This window comes from Hyla sarda, chromosome 4 (assembly GCF_029499605.1).
Source record: "Hyla sarda isolate aHylSar1 chromosome 4, aHylSar1.hap1, whole genome shotgun sequence".
Lineage (NCBI taxonomy): Eukaryota > Metazoa > Chordata > Amphibia > Anura > Hylidae > Hyla > Hyla sarda.
This window is the reverse complement of record NC_079192.1, coordinates 378,173,186-378,194,402: the sequence shown is the minus strand read 5'-3', so window position 1 is coordinate 378,194,402 and position 21,217 is coordinate 378,173,186. Positions and strand designations below refer to the sequence as shown.

The following is a 21,217-nucleotide window of genomic DNA, read 5'->3' as shown; positions in this document are numbered from 1 at the left end:
TTGTAGATAGGGGATAAGTGTATATTGCGCTTCAGTTGTCCTTTAATGGGGGACATTTTGGAAGGAGTAATGTTTTGGCTTGGGAGCATATTATTCTATTCTAGAACATTTAGAATAAATAATAAAAAAATATATGATATATCATTTTTGTATTATAATTTTTTTTTGCATACAATGCATTTGGAAAGTCTTCAGAGCCTATCACTTTTTTCATCCTTTGTTATTTGGAGGCTTTGTGCTAACATCAAAATATTTAAAGTTTTCCCCTATCAATTTTGACAGAAGTATTTAAAACCTTCTCTATGACACTTACCTCCCATTTCTCTTGATCATCTGATACGTTTCTACACCATGATAGCAGTCACCTGTGTTAAATTCGGTAGATTGGACATAATACGAAGCCCTGTCGATGTAAGGCTTCACAGCTAAAAATTTATATCGGAGCAAACACCAGGCCAAGAGGTGGAAAGAACTGTATGTAGAAATCAGAGACAGAATTGTGTGGAGCCACGGTTCTGGAGAAGGGTGCAAATAATTTCTACTACTCTGAAAGTTCCCAAGAGCACCTCCGTAATATTAAATGGAAAAAGTTTGAAACAATCAGGACTGATAATAGTTGCCCCTAAAACTGAGTGATCAGGGAAGAAGGATCTTGGTAAGAGAGGAAACCAAGAACCTAATGGTCACTCTGACTGCTCCAAAGATCCTGTGAGCAGATGGTATAAACTTCAAGAAGGTCAACCAGGCACTGCTTATCACCTGCCAAATACCATCCCTACAATGAAGCGTGGTGGGACAGCATCATCATGTGGGGATTTTTTTTTAGCAGAGTAGGCAGAGAGACTGGTAAGGTTTGAGGGAAAGCTGAATGGAGCAAAGTGCAGGGATATTCTTTTTGAAAATCTGATCCAGAGTGCCCTGGACCTCAGACTGGGTTGAAGGTTCACCTTCCAACAAAAGAATTACCATAAGACATCACAGACTTGGCTAAGGGACAGCTCTGTGAGTGTTTTTGGGTGGCCCAGCTGGAGCCATGACTTGAATCTAATGGAACATCTTTTAAGAGATATTAAAATAATGGCTTCCACTGTTGGTGTCCATCCAAACTGACAGAGCAGATCTGCTGAGAAGAATGGCAGAAGATCCCCAAATCCAGGAGTGCAAACCTGGTGTCACCTCATCCATGAAGATTGGAGGCAGTATTCGCTGCCAACAGTGCTTAACGCAAAGGGTCTGAATACTTATGTCAATGCAATATTTTGGTTTTTCCTTTTTAATAAATTAGCAAAGATTTCCAATATTCTGTTTTCATATTGTCATTAGGGTATTGATCGCAGAATGATGGGGAAAAACAGATTTTTTATTTAACCAGAAGGCCGCAACATAAATGTTCATTATACAGCTATAAATGTATTTCTGCCCCAGACACATACCCTGTAATTTGGTAGAAGATTAATTTCTAGGAATTGGTTGTGGGGAGGCAATTACTAGGAAAACACCGCGATCAGACAGGGAAAAGCAATCTGCAGTCTCATCTAGTGGGTAATAATAATGTATTGTGATATTTACCACTACAACCCCTCGGTCCACACTGTGCTACAGGCCACTTCTATATACCCACTAATATTAATGTTCCACCTACACAGATCTTGTCTATGGCATGAAATAGCCTTCCTGTAGAAGTGGTCGCTGCAAATACAGTGAAGGAGTTTAAGCATGCATGGGATAAGCATAAGGCTATCCTTCATATGAGATAGGGCCAGGGACTATTCATAGTATTCAGAATATTAGGCAGAATACATGGGCCAAATGGTTCTTATCTGCCGACACATTCTATGTTTTCTAAGGTGACACATTTCTTGTGTAGCTACTTCTGCAGGGAAAATGTAGCATTACATCCGGACTACATTATAAGATGAACCAGATTTCTTTCAAAATTTCTTTCCCCAAACATCTATCATTAGGCAAAAGTCTGGATACTCCCATACACATTACATGGTTGACTAGTCCTGCTGGACTGTGCGTAATGACCTACCTCTCCTATCTCAACTCTGCTCCTTCTCCCCCCACCATTCAAGTTAACCTTATAATAAAACACACCACAACTGATAACTTTTAGAGGACATGGGGGTCAGCCACAGCTTTATTTTGGTATAGAAATCTTAAAGTGGTAAACCAACTTCTTCAACCTCCCATGAGGTTTCCCAACCAGGGGAAGCCCACAGTCGGCCTACGCTGACTGGCATAACAGCCTTCCGCTTCTCCATGGATTTCTCTCCTTTACCGCCAGTTGTGACTAAATCAAAAGAAAAACAAACCATCCACAGGAATATAGAAAGAACAGTGGGGGGGGGGGGGGGGGGAGACTCCCTTAACCCTTTACGATCTCATATCCCCCCATACCCACAATCAGTGGCCCCTAATCCTATTTAACCCGGCGCCACCCAAAACAGTCATTAAAGGGAACCTGCCACCTGTTTCATGCTGCACAAGGCACAGGCATTATGAAACAGGTGCAGTAAGCACCCCGCGGGTGCAGAACATGTATATCTTTAAACCCTCCAGTGTTTCTTTAAAATCGTAGTTAAAAAAAGCCATTGGGACCTGTAGTCATGCTCTCCCCTCTTAGAGATTAGTCTAAGCAGTTTTGGAAACAGTGTGGTTTTACATTGGGTGGGGGGGAATAAAAACAGTGTGTCAAGTAGGTTGTGCTGAGCTGCATCATGCACGCCTTCATCCTTCCCCACTCCTCCCTACCTTGACTCTGACATGCATGGCTCAAAGCCAGAAGATAAGCTGTATGTCAATCAATCAATCAAGAAAGAAGGGATGGGGGAGGGAGAAGGCATGCATGCTGTGGCTCAGCGCGGACTCCTTTACATGTAAGCTCTGAACATAATCTAGAGTTGACAGAATTCCCTTTAACCCTATACTACCCTAGACCACTAAGAATTTTAAAAATAACCCTCTCTGCCCTGCATTAACCCCTTGAGTCACCATAGAGCCCCCAAACGGTACCCTACCCCCTAACACTCCTATCCAACCCCTGAGTGCTAGACAAGAAAAGGGAACAAATCTCACTAAATATATCCTATCTGCCTCTTTTGGATGAGAGAAAGGAACTTTTAATGGCCTATTACAACACACTGAGTGTAAATGTCACCCCCGTCACAAATATATGGGATGGTTAAGGTCTTAATAACTCCCTGTGCAATCGATGCTTATTATCAGCTTTACATATGCTTAGTTAGTGGATTTACAAGAGTGGCAGAAAAAGGGTATATCAATAAACAAACTCAGAGAACAACACAGCCGCACATGCACAATTTGTATTTTGATCTACTTGCTTCTCAGCATAAATTCAAACACTAACAGGTTGTTAGTATACATTTTCATCAAAAAGTACAAGCCCACTTGCCACGTCAAGGCCACCTATTTAGAGTAAGTCCCTAACCCAACATTGGCGTAGTGCCGCACAGTGGCCACACCATGCCCCCAGGTGGAGCGACCCAGTGGCCAGGCAGCCCCACTGCTGCCCGACCAAGCCCCTGGCTCCGGGCCACACCACCCCACAGACAAAGCATCACAGCAACAATGACCGCCGCAGTGCAACCACACCACTGTGAATACCTACCAAGTGCTCCCTGCCAGAGGAGGAAACTGCATAAGGGTTTCATCCTTACATTCTTCCAGCCCTCTGCAGGGAGCACATGGTAGGTTTCACATTTTTGTGGTTCTCTGTGGCTGCCATTGTTTCTGTGATGCTTTGTCTGTGGGGAGGTGCGGTGCGGCCCAGAGCCAGGGGCTTCATCGGGCAGCAGTGGGGCTGCTTGGCCACTGGGTTATTCCCCCGGTGGGCTTGGTGTCTCGGAGGCAGTGGTCGCAGCCCGGCGAGACGCCAGTGTCAGGTTAGGGACCCACTCTGACTAGGTGGCCTTGACGTGGCGAGTGGGCTTGTACTTTTTGATCAAAATGTATACTAACAACCTGCTAGTTTTTGAAATTATGCTGAGAAGCAAGTAGATCAAAATACAAATGGTGTGTGGCTATGTTTCTCTATTTTTGTCGTACAATAAACAAACTCGCATACGAGACAGAGAGGGATTGCTTCATGGGTAATACAGTACAACTCTCTATGATTAGAGAGGAGCCTCAGAGATAAATATGCTATATAGCTTTACATAACATGTGTACAGCAGGTATTAGAAAGGTCAGTCTCAACAAAAATCTTTCCCTGAGTTATAACATAATTGGGCCAATCTGTGAGACCAGTAAGTAGTTGGGCCGTGTTATAATGCCCTAAGTTACTTTACTGTATTTTGCTTCATCTGATTGTATCTATATCTTTATGTTCAACTACTTTTGAACTCCAATAAAAAATTAACAAAAAAGCAGTAGAAGACAGCTCTTGAATTAATCCATTGCACCCATAGTTGTCCAGATAGCCAATCCGGATAACAAACATGCGACAAAGTCCAAGACCACAGCACCAGGAAAGGAAAACTGAAATGGAAAATGTGCACAAGAGCTGTAGTTAATTGGTTCCCGAAATGCAATGTTTCGGCTAAGTGTTAGCCCTTATCAAGCATATATACAAGCATATGCTTGATAAAGACTTAGCCCAAAGAGGGCATTTGAGGACCCAATAAACTACAGCTCTTTTGCACATATCCGGAGTTTTCCATTCCTGATGCTGTGGGCTTGGACTTTGTCACAATAATAAATTAAGTTTCTCATCCCTAGAGAATCCTTTGGTGTATGAATGGGCATCGGTGTTCCCTAAATACCATGTTTATTTGGGTAAAGTTTTTTTCCAGAATTTTTAAAACTTGAAAAAGCGCCACACCTGTTCATTAGTTGTATCTCGAATTGCAGCTTAGGACCACTGAAGGTAGTAGGCCTGAGCTGCAATACCACATGCAGCCTCTGGGCGGGTGTGGCACTGTTCTTACAAGAAAGCAGTTGGCTTGTGGACACCACATTGAATTAGATCTTAATTATAACCAATCATTTAAATTTATTTATTTATGTTTTGCAGTAAAATAGGAAATTGCATAAAATAATAAATATTCAGCTTTAAGCCAACTGGAAAATGTTTAGCAGGATACTTCTGTATTCCCTTCGGAAATTCTTATTCAGAGCTCCATAAACTACAGCATTGAGGCAACTATTGAAATAAGCCATGAAATAGCTGGCGACAAAAAGCCAGTGTGGGATAGACTCTCCTAGTTGTGGGTTCAAGCCCACCAAGAGTCCGATGATATTCAGGGGTCCCCAGCATACAGCAAAGAGCACAAAAACTATGAACATGGTAATAAAACTGTGCATATTGTTTGGCCATGTCTGGACGTGGACCTGTCTTGCCGGTCTCACTCGATGTCGGCTGTTGAGAACCAATATCCAGATCTGAAGGTAGCAGAAACTCACCACGCCAATTGGTAAAAAGAAATGTAGAATCACAATTACAATAGTATACAATGGGCTGACTGACTGAGAAAAAGTACAGGAGAAGACTCTTGGGTCATACTGCAAGGATCCCACAAATAGGTTTGGTAAAATGGCTGCGAATGCCAAGGTCCACACTAGTCCCACATACAACATGGTGCTGAAGTTGGAGAACAGGTGGGAGTAGCAGCTGTGGTGACAAATGTAGAAGTATCGATTGACAGCAATGCCTGTAATATTGAAGACTGAGCTTATAACACTAAGTCCCATCAAGAAGCCACTCAGCAGGCAATGAGTGTGTCCCATTCTCCAGCCACGGTTAAAAATTGCAAGAAGAACCAATGGGTAAGGGTAGCATGCCACCAGTAGATCCGCCACTGCCAGGCTGACCACAAAAGCGTTTCCTGCAGGAGATAGGAGCAATATTAGTATATGTTCACTTAGTAATATTGGGGGAAATTTATCAAAACCTGTCTAGAGGAAAAGTTGTGGAGTTGCCCATAGCAACCAATCAGATCACTTCTTTCATTTTCCAGAGGCCTTTTCAAAAATGAAAGACATAATCTGATTGGTTGCTATGGGCAACTCAGCAACTTTTCCTCTGGACGGGTTTTGATAAATCTCCCCCAGTGTCCACAGGTTGTGTATAGTACTGCAGCACAGCCCCATTTACTTCAATGAAGCTGAGCTGACAGACCAGACACAACCTGTGGACAGCAGTGGTGCTGTTTTTGCTAAATTCTACTACTGGACAACCCCTTTAATTGTAGGGATGGTACTGACCAAGTGATTAGCAGTACCTGGTTTCCTTCATACATGATGCTTATAATTTAGGCTAAAAAGTTACATTTCATCAGACCTAAGAATCTTGTTTCTCACAGTCTGAATGTTTTTTTTTTACTGCAAAGAGTCTTCTTTCTGCCATAAAGCACAGATTGGGGAAGTGCTGCAGTGATGATTGACCTTCCCATCTGTACACAGGATCTTTGGAGCTCAGCCATTGTGACCATTGGGTACTTGGTCACCTCTATTACTCTAGGAGCAGACATTTTTTGTACCATTCTTTAGATCTGTGCCTCCACACAATCCTGACTCTGAGCACTACAGGCATTGTTTTCACCCCTTGGCCTGGTCTCACATTGTCAGCTATATCACCCTATATAGACAGGGCTGGGAGTTTCCAAATCCTGTCCAATAATTTAAATTTATCACAAGTGACTCCATTTAAGGTGAAGTAACATCTCAGAGATGTGTGGTGAGCCACGGTGAATGTCGGGAACACGGGGTGTAGCGATGCAGGTGGATGGGGCAGATGGTATTAACCCAAGGGGTAAGGTGTTATTAACCCCTAATGTTCGTGACGCCAGAGTGTTTTTTTGGTATCGGGAAGAACCCAACCGATATCTCCGCTATCCCAATGGCTAGGCAGTCCACGACCAGGTTATGGTTTAACGGAGGCATTACTGAGGTCAGACAGTTGTTATAGTCTCTACAGCTCGGCCAGAATCCCAGAGAGGGGGCCAGGAACACAGAAGAACCTTGCAGATTGCTGGCACTAGTAATAGACTTTATATCAGCCACGTAGACTAGGATAGACTTGACTATGGAATGGACTTTAGGCTTGGCTGGACTGTAGGTAGTGACAGCAGACATGGACTTGACTTACTGGAAGGGCTATAGATTTGAGGCCTTCCAGGTAGCTGGACACGAGCACTGAGACATCTGGTCTCTCTGTTCCTCAGCAGCAAAAGAGACAGATTGCAGCACCTCCCTTGCTTATAAAGGGGGGGGGCTGTACTAGAAGCCCATAGGTCAAGCTGCGGGTCATGTGTTAAGATGGTGCTCTCTAGGTAACATGTGATAACATCGTGTGAACATATCATGTGACCTCCAAAGGTCCTTAACACCTTATATACAAAATACATAACTTTATACTGACTATACATATAGTACATAACCTTGTACTGGCTAGACATAGTAATACCATCTTCATTATGGGGGAGACATTGCAGGAAAGCCTCCAGGACACTGTGGGACTCAACCTGACAGGGCCTAAGGTTATTGTACAGGATTACATCCTGTACTGGGACATTACAAACCCCCTAACTTAACATAAGTCGCCCTCAAGGCAGGTTCTGTCAGGATTGAGGGTCAAAGCGGCCTTGGGGCCGGATGCAGTCCTGGGGAATTTTGCAAATAAACGTCCATTTCCAGGCTGGTAATTTGCTTTGGAAAAACTGAGAACATAAGAGTCTCTGTATAATTGTCCAAAATGTTCATAAAGGCTCTGTTTTTTGTTGCTTAACTGAGAACAGGATTAATTAGGACTATGACTAGTACTGATAACTTTACTTAAGGATCTATAACTATGCATTTGGTGATACTTGACTATGTATAAAGATTGACTATACATAACACAACATTTTGACTATGCATGTAATATTCTATACATGACTGGACTTAATACTTCATATGAGACATTGACGGATTTGGTTGCCTGAGGCTTTCTACCCAATGCCTTGGCTACTGGGCCTTGGCATTTAACCTGTTAAGTACCCATGACGTACCGGTACTTCATGAGTCCGCTCCCGTTCTATAACACGAGGCCATGTCATAGCGGGTCGGGCCTGGCCTCTAACAACGGCCGGGACCCGTGGCTAATAGTGCATGGTGCTGATCGCGGTGCCGCGCGCTATTAACCCTTTAGGTGCGCCATTCAAAGTTGATCGCCGCGTCTAAACTGAAACTAAAACGTTGCCGGCTAGCTCGCGGCATCCCGAACAGCTGAGACACAGCAGGAGGGTCCCTTACCTTGCCTCCTGGTGTCCGATGGCCGAATGACTGCCCAGTGCCTGAGATCCAGGCATGAGCAGTCAAGCGGCAGAATCATCGATCAATGGTTTCCTATGAAAAACCATTGAACTATGTAAAAGATCGGTGTGTGCAGTGTTATAGCTCCCTATGGGGGCTATAACATTGCAAAAAAAAAAGCGGAAAAAAAAGTAAATAAAGATCATTTAACACTTTCCCTAATAAAAATTTGAATCAGCCCCCCTTTTCCCATAAAAAAAAAAAAAGTGTAATTGAAAATAAACATATGTGGTATTGCCGCATGTGGAAATGTCCGAATTATAAAAATATATCACTAAACTGCACGGTCAATGGCGTACGCGCAAAAAAATTCCAAAGTCCAAAATAGTGTATTTTTGGTCACTTTTTATATTATGAAAAAATGAATACAAAGCGATCAAAAAGTCTGATCAATACAAAAATATTACCTTCAGACCACGGCACAAAAAATGGGCCCTTATACCGCCCCATACGCCAAAAAATAAAAAAGTTATAGGGGTCAGAAGATGACAATTTTAAACGTATAAATTTTCCTGCATGTAGTTATGATTTTTTCCAGAAGTACGACAAAATCAAACCTACATAAGTAGGGTATCATTTTAATCATATCGACATACAGAATAAACATAAGGTGTAATTTTTACCGGAAAATGTACTGTGTAGAAACGGAAGCCCCCGACAGTTACAAAATGGTGGGGTTTTTTTTCAATTTTGTCTCACAATGATTTTTTTTTCAGTTTCGCCATAGATGTTTGGGTAAAATGACTGACGTCATTACAAAGCAGAATTGGTGGTGCAAAAAATAAGCCATCATATGGATTTTGTGTGGTTAGGCCTAGGTCTCCCTTAGGTCACCAGACACTCTCAGGTCTTGACTGTACTGCTCCTATACTCAGCACGGAACTAGCTCCTCCCTTGGTATATAAGGGAGCAATTTGGAGGACTCCCATAGGTCACCCACAAGTCACCTGGTCACTGATAATTCCCTGGTTACATGACTTACAGTGGGGATCAAGAGTTTTGGCACCCCAGGTAAAAATTTGTATTAATGTGCATAAAGAAGCCAAGGAAAGATGGAAAAATCTCCAAAAGGTATCAAATTACAGATCAGACATTCTTATAATATGTCAACAAAAGTTAGATTTTATTTCCATCATTTACACTTTCAAAATAACAGAAAACAAAAAAATGGCGTCTGCAAAAGTTTGGGCACCCTGCAGAGTTAATATCTTGTACTGCCCCCTTTGGCAAGTATCACAGCTTGTAAACGCTTTTTGTAGCCAGCCAAGAGTATTTCAATTCTTGTTTGAGGTATCTTTGCCCATTCTTCCTCACAAAAGTCTTCCAGTTCTTTGAGATTTCTAGGCTGTCTTTCACGCACTGCTCCTTTAAGGTCTATCCATAGATTTTCAATTATGTTGAGGTCAGAAGATTGTGAAGGCCATGGCAATACCTTTAGTTTACGCCTCTTGATGTAGTCCCCCATGGATTTTGAGGTGTGTTTAGGATCATTATCCATTTGTAGAAGCCATCCTCTCTTTAACTTCAGCTTTTTCACAGATGGCATCAAGTTAGCATCCCAAATTTGCTGAAATTTTATTGAATCCATTTTTCCTTCTACTTGTGAGATGTTCCCTGTGCCGCTGGCTGCAATACAACCCCAAAGCATGATTGATCCACCCCCATGCTTAACAGTTGGACAGAGGTTCTTTTCATTAAATTCTGTTCCCCTTCTTCTCCAAACATACCTTTGCTCATTCCGGCCAAAAAGTTCAATTTTAACCTCATCGGTCCACAGGACTTGTTTCCAAAGTGCACCAGGCTTGTCTATATGTTCATTTGCAAAGTTCAAATGCTGATTTTTGTTGTGAGGACGTAGAAGAGGTTTTCTTCTGATGACTCTTCCATGAAGACCATATTTGTACAAGTATCTCTTTATAGTGGAATAGTGTACCACAACTCCAGTGTCTGCCAGATCTTTCTGGAGGGATTGTGCAATCAAACGTGGGTTTTGAATTGTTTTTCTCACAGTCCTGCAAGCTGTTCTGTCTGATATTTTTCTTGGTCTTCCAGATCTTGCTTTAACTTCCACTGTTCCTGATGACTGCCATTTCTTAATTACATTCCAACAGAGAATATTGACATCTGAAAACGTTTTGCTATCTTCTTATAGACTTCTCCAGCTTTGTGAGCGTCAACTATTTTCAGTTTCAGATTTCTAGACAACTGCTTAGAAGATCCCGTGGTGCTGATTGTTGGGGCAAAGTCAGATGAATCTGGGCATTTAAAACCTTTGAGATTGACATCACCTGCCCTTCCCTGATGATAATTGAGAACAATCCATGACACTGGCAGGTCTCAGCTTTGCAAAGGGGCAGTGCATGCTATAAATTCTGCAGGGTGCCCAAACTTTTGCAGATGCCATTTTTTTGTTTTCTGTTATTTTGAAAATGTAAATGATGGAAATAAAATCTAACTTTTGTTGACATATTATAATTTTGTCTAATCTGTAATTTGATACCTTTTGGAGATTTTCCACCTTTCCTTGGCTTCTTTATGCACATTAATACAAATTTTTACCTGGGATGCCCAAACTTTTGATCCCCACTGTAACAACAGGACTTAAAGACATATGCACTTTAATACAACACATTAACCCTTTATATAACCATAGTGTGACGAGAGTCCTGTGGAGTGTGGGGCCAGGGGACTGGGACAGAGTTCACCTGAAAGGACCAAACAGTGTACAGAAGGGCCACTTCAGTACTGGGCCACCACAGATAGATAGATAGATAGATAGATAGATATGAGATAGATAGATGGATAGATAGATATGAGATAGATAGATATGAGATAGATGGATAGATAGATAGGAGATAGACTGATAAGTTAGAAGACCATGTTGTAGAGTAGATTTATAGGACCCCAGTAATAACACAAAACCTCTGATCTCTACTTTCCAAGACAGCAGAAGTCAGACATTGCGCATGAACAAATCCTATTCTTTGAAGCTGGACTGTGAGACTAGTGAGATTTGACGGGCTGAGTTCTCAGCTTCCTCAATATGAGGGCTGTATAATCGATGACATGGATTACTGCTGTAATCCATGGTGTCTGGGTGTCAGTCTAATTTAGGAAGTCACGTGTCATGTGTCTGGCATATACCTTATTGGTGCTAACTTGATGTGATACAAGATTGCAGGTTTATAGAACATTGTTACATTTGTAGCCTAATCTTTTTGCCATCTATGCATTAAATTACTCTATGTGTATGTAGGTAAATACAAATATCAGTATAACAGAACAAGTCATTAGCATAGATCCCTTCATAATAACACATTACACACCATACATATGATGAAGCAAGGAAGGGGATACACTTGGATGTCCTGATGTGAAGTCTTTGTGATAGTTGAATAAATGAGAATTGCCCTATTATTGCTTTATTGCTGAGGCTATTAAAAGTACAAAACCTTATTAACTCTCTAGGACAGTGTTTCGGCTCGGGGGAACCCCATGAAATTTTTTTTTTTCGTGGGGAACCCCTACCGCACTTTTCAAGCATCAGCCTCCAGATTCCCCTTTAACAAGTGAGGAGGAATACAGGGGCATATAGGTGTAAAGGGGTAACAGAGGGGTGCAGAAAGATGTACATGGGTGACAGGGGGGTAGAGGAGTGGGTAGAGTAGTGTGTGACAGAGAGGTGTAGAAGAGTGTACATGGGTGACAGGGAGGCATAGGGGGTGACAGAGGGGTGTACATGGGTTACAGATGGGTGTACATGGGTGACAGATGGGTGTACATGGGTGACAGAGGAGTGTATATGGGTGACAGATGGGTGTACATGGGTGACAGAGGGGTGTAGATGGGTGACAGAGGGGTGTTGGGGGTGTAGAGATGTGTACATGGGTGACAGATGGGTGTACATGGGTGATAGAAAGCTATAGAGGGGTGTACATGGGTGACAGATGGGTGTACATGGGTGACAGAGAGCTATAGAGGGGTGTACATGGGTGACAGATGGGTGTAGAAAAGTGTACACAGATGACAGGGGGGCATAGGGGGTGAAAGAGGGGTGGACAGGAGTGACAAGGTGGTAAAAGGAAGGGGGGGCGGCGGCGGGAAGATAATCAGGGGGCCGCCACACCATCCCTTGCATTTCTTCCCTTCCAGTGCGCACGTACAAGGAATACGCACGCAGGCTTCCCTTCCCCCCCCCCCCCCCTGCGTTGCCATGATTCACAGGCGCGCAGGCCGGGGCGGGAGATAAAAAAAAAAGTTATAAAAACATAACCTGCTGGAGCCCCTGGCAGTTCTCAATGGAAACCCGATTGGGAATCACTGCTCTGGGACTTAAAGAGGTACTCTGCCACTAGACATTTTATCCCCTATCCAAAGCATAGGCTAGGCCATTAAAGGGGTACTCCGGCGCTAAACATCTTATCCTCTATCAAAAGCATAGGGGATAAGATGTTAGATTGCGAGGATCCTGCCGCTGGGGACCCCCGCGATCTCTCCTGTAGCACCCCCGTTTTTCAGCTGCACAGAGCGAGGTTCGCTTTGTAGCTGATGACGAGCGGTGCAGGGGAAGTGACGTCACGCCCCGCCTCCTCAATGCAAGTCTATGGGACACTGTGCAGCTGAAAAACGGGGGTGCTGCAGGAGAGATTGCGGGGTCCCCATCGGCGGGATCCCCGCGATCTAACATTTTATCCCCTATACTTTTGATGGGGGATAAGATGCTTAGCGCCGGAGTAACCCTTTAATCTTTAAAGGGGTACTCCAGGGAACTGAACTTATCAGACACTTATCAGACACTTATCCTCTGTGGATAGGGGATAAGTGTTTAATAAGTTCAGTACCCCAAAGTATCCCTTTAATCAGTGGAGGTCTGACCTCTGGGGCTCCCATGATTGGCATAATGTCTACCTAGCTTTCTTGAATAGTATTAGTATTGATAGTAATAGTATTGTGCTGTTTTACCAGAAACATTTGCCTGTGTATGGGTGGTTTCACACCATGTTTTGTACTTACGGTTCCCGTATACCGCTGGGAGGAGGGGTCGACCGCGTTTTTGCACTCCGGTCGGGACATAGACATGCATTAAATACGGTTCCCCTGTACGGCTGAGTGCGGGCGCCGTGATTAAGCCCCGCCCCCCTCCTCCCAGCCGTATACGGGAACCGTAAGTACAAAACGTGGTGTGAAACCACCCTGAGTCACAACACCTTGCATACAATAACTAGTGTAAGCCATAGGAGCATGGCAGCCCTATCATTATGCTGATAAATGGGAGTCCCAGATGAGAGATTACTGAACAAGCAACAAATCCTAAGGACAGGCCACCAAGTCCCAGAGAAGCCCTTTTAAACTTAGAAGATATGTACAGTCATGGCCGTAAATGTTGGCACCGCAGAAATTTTTCAAGAAAATGAAGTATTTCTCACAGAAAAGTATTGCAGTAACAGATGTTTTGCTATACACATGTTTATTCCCTTTGTGTGTATTGGAACTAAGCCAAAAAAGGGAGGAAAAAAAGCAAATATGACATAATGTCACACCAAACTCCAAAAATGGGCTGGACAAAATTATTGGCACCCTTAACTTAATATTTGGTTGCACACCCCTTAGAAAAAAATAACTCAAATCAGTCGCTTCCTGTAACCATCAATAAGCTTCTTACACCTCTCAGCCGGAATGTTGGACCACTCTTCCTTTGCAAACTGCTCCTGATCTCTCTTATTGGAAGGGCACCTTTTCCTAACAGCAATTTAAGATCTCTCCACAGGTGTTCAATGGGATTTAGATCTGGACTCATTGTTGGCCACTTCAGAACTCTCCAGCGCTTTGTTGCCATCCATTTCTGGGTACTTTTTGACGTATGTTTGGGGTCATTGTCCTGTTGGAAGACCCAAGATCTCGGACGCAAACCCAGCTTTCTGACACTGGGCTGTACAGTGTGACCCAAAATCCTTGGTAATCCTCAGATTTCATGATGCCTTGTACACATTCAAGGCACTAAGTGCCAGAGGCAGCAAAACAACCCCAAAACATCATTGAACCTCCACCATATTTCACTATAGGTACTGTGTTCTTTTCTTTGTAGGTCTCATTCCATTTTCGGTAAACAGTAGAATGATGTGCTTTACCAAAAAGCTCTATCGTGGTCTCATCTGTCCACAAGACATTTTCCCAGAAGGATTTTGGCTTCCTCAAGTTCATTTTTGCAAAATGTAGTCTTTTTTATGTCTCTGTGTCAGTTGTGGGGTCCTCCTGGGTCTCCTGCCATAGTGTTTAATTTCATTTCAGTGTCGATGGATAGTTCGCACTGACACTGATGCTCCCTGAGCCTGCAGGACAGCTTGGATATCTTTGGAACTTGTTTGGAGATGCTTATCCACCATCTAAACTATCCTGCGTTGACACCTTTCATCAATTTTTCTCTTCTGTCTAAGCCCAGGGAGATTAGCTACAGTGCCATGGGTTGCAAACTTCTTGATAATGTTGCGCACTGTGGACAAAGGCAAATCTAGATCTCTGGAGATGGACTTGTAACCTTGAAATTGTTGAAAATTTTCTACAAATTCGGTTCTCAAGTTCTCAGTTTTCTTCTCCTCTTTCTGTTGTCCATGCTTAGTGTGGTACACACAGACACACAATGCAAAGACTAAGTGAACTTCTCTCCTTTTTATCTGCTTTCAGGTGTGATTTTTATACTGCCCACACCTGTTACTTGCCCCAGGTGAGTTAAAGGAGCATCACATGCTTGAAACAATCTTATTTTTCCACAATTTTGAAAGGGTGCCAATAATTTTGTCCAGACCATTTTTGGCATTTGGTGTGACATTATGTCCAATTTGCTTTTTTTCCTCCTTTTTTGGTTAAGTTCCAATACACACAAAGGGAATAAACATGTGTATAGCAAAACATGTGTTACTGCAATCCTTTTCTGTGAGAAATACTTCATTTTCTAAAAAAAATTTCAGGGGTGCCAACATTTACGGCCATGACTGTATACTCAAACAATTGCATAAACAATTTTTGTGGCCCAGTACTGGAGTTGCACCCCTGTACCCTTGCTGTCTTGTCAGGCAGCCTCCATACAGTGTCCCCTGGGCCCCCTGCACCTCTTCCCCTTGCTCCTGTGCTTCCATTCCTATGTTATGCTGTGTATTGTGTATAAAAAGTGTTATGCCTTTGCAGTTGACATGTGATTAACCTGTTGTCATGTGATTGTAACCCAGTGAAATATCAGTGACCATGTGACCTAATGGTGACCTATGGGACCCCTCCTAGTCTCCCCATATAAGCCCTGGGTGGAGCTAGTTCTCTCTCTCTCTTAGTTCCTGCTTAGCAGAGTGCAGCAAGGTCAAGTCCTAGGTGTGTGTCTGGAGTCCTAAAGAGGCTTAAGGTCTACCACGCAGCCACGGATCCTAAAGTCCAGTACCCCACAGGTCATGTCAAAGCCTGGTAAGCTACAGAAGGGGTGAAGTCAGTCATAGTCTGCCATAGTCAAGACAGTCCAAGTCAATCTGTCTTCAGTCAGCGTGGCTCTGCAGCAAATTGTCCCAGTCCACCATAAGTCCCAACAAGCCCTAAGGTCTCTGAAGTCACTGGTCACCTCCTTGGGCCCAGCCAAGCTGTATAGAATGTTACACCTGTCTGACTCAGTAAAGCTGCCGTTGTTCCATAACTTGGTGTCGGAGTCATTATTTGCCCCCGTGCCTAGCCCAGGATCCAGCGGTATTTCTTCAGGTTGGGTAGAGGATAAACCACGCTCTGGCATCACGAACACAAGGGGTTAATGCCATCTGCCCCTAGGGTAATTCTATCTGCCCTGCATCACACCCTTACCTCACAATGTTTTTTTTTATATGCACAAAAAAAGTTTTTTGCAGGTCCCCTAAGAGCCCTTCCATCATAGGTCTTCTTAAGGACCATTCAGCAGGTAGAGACAGCACTCAAATCTATCGGGGGGAAATAAGAAAAAATGGTGTCTTTGTTTTTTCACCTAGAAATAGCGCCCCTATTGTTTATGTGCTGTATTTGGTATTGCATCTAGGGTTGCCACCTGGCCGGTGTTTTACCAGTAATACCGGCAATGCAATGGCAATTTATTCAACCAATCCTCCAACTCCTGGAATGTTGCACCATATGCTATACTAGTGTTTCCCAACCAGAGCGCCTCCAGCTGTTGCAAAACTACAACTCCCAGCATGCCCGGACAGCCAACGGCTGTACGAGCATGCTGGGATTTGTAGCTTTGCAACAGCTGGAGGCCCCCCTGGTTGGGAAACACTGACCTATACTATATACTACTACTGTATATAGTCCAACATGCTGGGAGTTGTAGTTTTACAACAGCTGGAGGCACCCCTGGTTGAGAAACATTGACCTATACTATATACTACTACTGTATATAGTCCAACATGCTGGGAGTTGTAGTTTTGCAACAGCTGGAGGCACCCCTAGTTGGGAAACACTGACCTATACTATATACTACTACTGTATATACTCCAACATGCTGGGAGTTGTAGTTTTCATTTGAGGCAGCTGCTGAGCCACAGGCTGTATCAAGGCATGCTGGGAATTGTAGTTGGCAACTATCTGCAACGCACAAATTTAATTTGAAAAAAGCGATGAATAAGTCCCATCAAAACAAAAATGTCACTGTTCAAAACTACAGATCGGGGCGCAAACAAATGAGCCCTCACACAGGCCCGTGTAAGGAGAAATAAAAGAGTCATAGGGGTCAGAATAGGACAAAAATGTCCCCTGCATATGTGTATCCTGTGATGTTACGTATATCTAATTATTTATGCAAATTAGCATGGCCGATATTTTTTTTTTTTGCAAGAAAGGTGGAAACCCTAATTGCAGCTCATCCCCATTCAAGTAAGTGAATCTGAGCTGTAATACGAGACGCAGCCTAAAGACTACCTCTATAAAGTTAGTTGAATTTCAGCCGTAATAGCAGTAGACTGTTGGACCCTACAATTCTCAGAAAATGAATTTCAATTTTTTTTTAATCCAAATTTCTAAATAATTTTCAATGAAAACTTTTCACCTGCTTTTCGGAGATTCTTGTTCCTGACGACAGATGTAATGACCAGTAGGTTCCCGAAGATGTCACCGGTGATGGTCACGATGAGGATTGTAGTGAGTGTGCTGACCACCCAGGTGGGATATTCTCCATCCTCCTCTTCTAAGTCCCCAGGTGAGTGCTGGCACTGAGTAGGGGCCACCTGTTCCATTCCTCTTCCAGCAGTGCATGCTCTGTCTCCCACCTAAGTTGTGCATCCAGTCAAGACATCTCGTAGCTGGTACCTCCTTCACTTCAATCTGTCAGCACCAGAAATTCACGTGAAACTCATCTGTCTCCGCTTCCCTGCATCACACTATGGGTGGGATTATGATTTTTTTTCCCATTCAGCTCTTCATGGCCCATAGGAACAACTCTCGCTCCAGTGTGAGAGCTCTGATAATAGGAAAGCATCTATAGAATTATCAGCTGCCGTACTCCACAGCCTACCATTATCACTCCTACTCTGTCAACCGTAACACAGTAAACCCCTTCAAGACATCTTAGCATCTACAACCATGCATTACAGATATAGGAGGATCTTTGCATTGCAGTCTTGTAAATCGTATCTGTTTGCGAGCAGTCTTGGATATCTAGAATGATTTATTCTGCACAGGGATCTGCCCTTCAATCATCACCTTTTGTTTGTCTTCTCCTGATAACCGAGCACATAGGTCAATGCGTTTCCGCACAGGGAGATGGGAAATAAATGTGTATGTGCTGTGTGCATAAAACCGTATATGGGAAATGGGAACAAACTTGGCGATGGAAAGCCAAGATGTAAAATTGTCAATGCATGAGGTTTGAAATCGTATCAACACATTCGAGGGTCGTGAGCAATCAAGAATGTGCAAATAGTTACACTGGGGCCATCTGGAACCGGTCACCAGGTTTAGTATCACAGCGGCAGCGAGTGGGTTGTCTGGAACCGGGGCACTTTTCTATCACAGCAGTGAAAAGAAGGGGGGCACTGGTGAAATAAGTCCCTGCCATCTGGGCCACACACTGTCTGGTGGATGGTAAACGGGGTGCCTCTGGTGATTGTCATGCAATGATGCAGTCAAACACAGGTTTTGTAAAAACAGTAGATTAGTTCTTTAATAAACTTGGCAAAAAAAACAGGCTTTGGTAAAAACAGTCTCATGATAACAGTTAAACAATGGTGCATGTGAAGAGATAATCTTTACTAGGGGTAGTGCAGGCAGATATGTGCATTGGGGATATTAAGTATTCCATTCCTCTAGACTTTAGTAGGGAAACAGTCTAGAAATACTTTACTAGGGGGACCTTCATGGTTGAGGAAATACATAGCAAAATAGTACTCATGAAAGTTGAGCTGCAGTTTCCTATTACAGTATGCAGGGGTGTATGAAGATGTTAAGTGGTAGTCATGAGCAGGACCGCAATCAGGGGACACAGCCAGTACCCCAGTAAGGGGCCTTGACCCCCATGGAGGCTCGGCTGGGCCCAACACTTGAGCAGCTTCCATCACTTTAAACCTACTATGGGAGGTAGCACAATGAAGGTGCTGTGTACAGGCACATCTGCTATTAACATCACGCCTTCGATGTGACTTGATGTGCGACACAGGTCCCGGGAAAGCAGTGCCGGTGAGAGTTTGCCTGCACCCTGTTGTCACCCTGGTCCGACTTTGGCACAGAGGAGCAATGGAGCACAGAAGCACATGTGGCAGCTGAGGGCAATATGTCTGGTGCAGTGGCCTACAACTATATGGGCACAACTGTTAGCACAGAGCCCCTTTGTGCTAATAATTGCCCCATATAAAATTGTGGGTGGTCCCTACGGATGAAGTCAGTGGTGGGTTCTGGGGCAGACTCGGAGGCAGACCACAGAATGGGCCCAGGCTTTGAGCTGTTTAAGGTGCCCCAAAATCTCTGAGGGCAGCCCTGGCCACGAGTTCTGTTCCCTTGTGGTTTTCTCTGGCCCATTTGGTTATCAGGAGAAGCAAACAGGCTCTTGTGATGCTTATCCTTTCTGAATAGACATGCACTTCCTACCTGGAGGTAGCAGAAAATCATTCCTCGCAGGTAGGCAGGTAACATGCATTCCCTTAGTAAGAACTGGAAGATTTATCAGGAGTATTTACTGCCAATAAGCCACATGCACTTCTAATGGTTTCCTGTTTGGAAAATTTCCATCAGGGACAGTACGGACGTCAAGTTACCATCCCTTTCCACCCCCCTCTCCATTGTGTGTTTTGTCTCTCAAAAAAGCTTTGGGCCTGTGTTCTCCCATCCCTACCTTCTTCTTTCCCAACCCCCATGCCCTATCATGCTTTATTTTTTTATTTTGTTTCATACTGTGTCCAAGAATATTAGTGTAGCATGTGGTATGATGTATAGTGTAGTATGCTGTATGTTGTACTGTCATGCTATGTATGGTAATTGTATACATTTTTTGTGTGCTGCTTCCTAGCCTGCACTGCGCCACAGTACATCGTATGTATGTGTAATGACGTTTGATTGCTGATAAAGTTATTTTCAATAAAAAATTGGGTTGTCGGTATAATGCAGGACAGAACAGGTCCTCCAGAGGGAGAGACATTGTTTGTGGATGCTTTTTTTACTCTGGACAAAAGATGAGGATCCACAACAGTCAACTCTTTAACCACCCATGACATGTATTTTCTTAAAGAAGCAGGTAAAGGGAATCTGTCAGCGCTTTTTGCTGCCAAGAGTTATAGACAGAGTTGGATAGCTGTTAGGGTATTAACCCCTTAAGGACTCAGCCCATTTTGGCCTTAAGGACTCAGACAATTAAATTTTTATGTTTTCATTTTTTCCTCCTCGCCTTCTAAAAATTATAACTCTTTTATATTTTCATCCACAGACTAGTATGAGGGCTTGTTTTTTGCGCGAACAGTTGTCCTTTGTAATGACATAATTCATTATATCATAAAATTTATGGCGCAACCAAAAAACACTATTTTTGTGGGGAAATTAAAAAGAAAAACGCAATTTTGCTAATTTTGGAAGGTTTCGTTTTCACGGCGTACAATTTATGGTAAAAATGACGTGTGTTCTTTATTCTGAGGGTCAATACGATTAAAATGATACCCATTATTACGTACTTTTCTATTATTGTTGTGCTTAAAAAAAATCACAAACTTTTTAACCAAATTAGTACGTTTATAATCCCTTTATTTTGATGACCTCTAACTTTTTTATTTTTCCGTATAAGCGGCGGTATGAGGGCTCATTTTTTGCGCCATGATCTGTAATTTTTTTGATACCACATTTGCATATAAAAAACTTTTAATACATTTTTTATAATTTTTTTAAATAAAATGTATTAAAAAAGTAGCAGTTTTGGACATTTTTTTTTTTACGTTCACGCCGTTCACCGTACAGGATCATTAACATTTTATTTTAATAGTTCGGACATTTACGCACGCGGCGATGCCAAATATGTCTATAAAATTTATTTTTTACGCTTTTTGGGGGTAAAATAGGAAAAAACGGACGTTTTACTTTTTTATTGGGGGAGGGGATTTTTCACATTTTTTTTACTTTTACATTTTTTTAAATTTTTTTTTTACACTTGAATAGTCCCCATAGGGGACTATTCATAGCAATACCATGATTGCTAATACTGATCTGTTCTATGTATAGGACATAGAACAGATCAGTGTTATCGGCGATCTCCTGCTCTGGCCTGCTCGATCTCAGACCAGAGCAGGAGATGCCGGGAGCTGGACAGAGGAAGGTGAAGGGACCTCCGTGCGGCGTTCTGAATGACCGGATCCCCGCAGCAGCGCTGCGGGCGATCCGATCGTTCATTTAAATCGCGCACTGTATTGATCCTGGCACCTGAGGGGTT

General features: G+C 43.1%; 1 protein-coding gene across 1 annotated transcript; it reads right to left on the bottom strand.

Moving 5' to 3' along the window:
- Window positions 1-5,016: 5,016 nt before the first annotated feature.
- LOC130367088 (melatonin receptor type 1A-like) lies at window positions 5,017-17,571 on the bottom strand. Its single transcript, XM_056569474.1, has 2 exons — window positions 17,363-17,571; window positions 5,017-5,849 (listed from the first exon to the last, which is right to left on the bottom strand). Exons 1-2 carry the CDS (start codon window positions 17,547-17,549, stop codon window positions 5,077-5,079), a joined length of 960 nt encoding a protein of 319 aa, XP_056425449.1. The 5' UTR covers window positions 17,550-17,571; the 3' UTR covers window positions 5,017-5,076.
- Window positions 17,572-21,217: the final 3,646 nt, after the last annotated feature.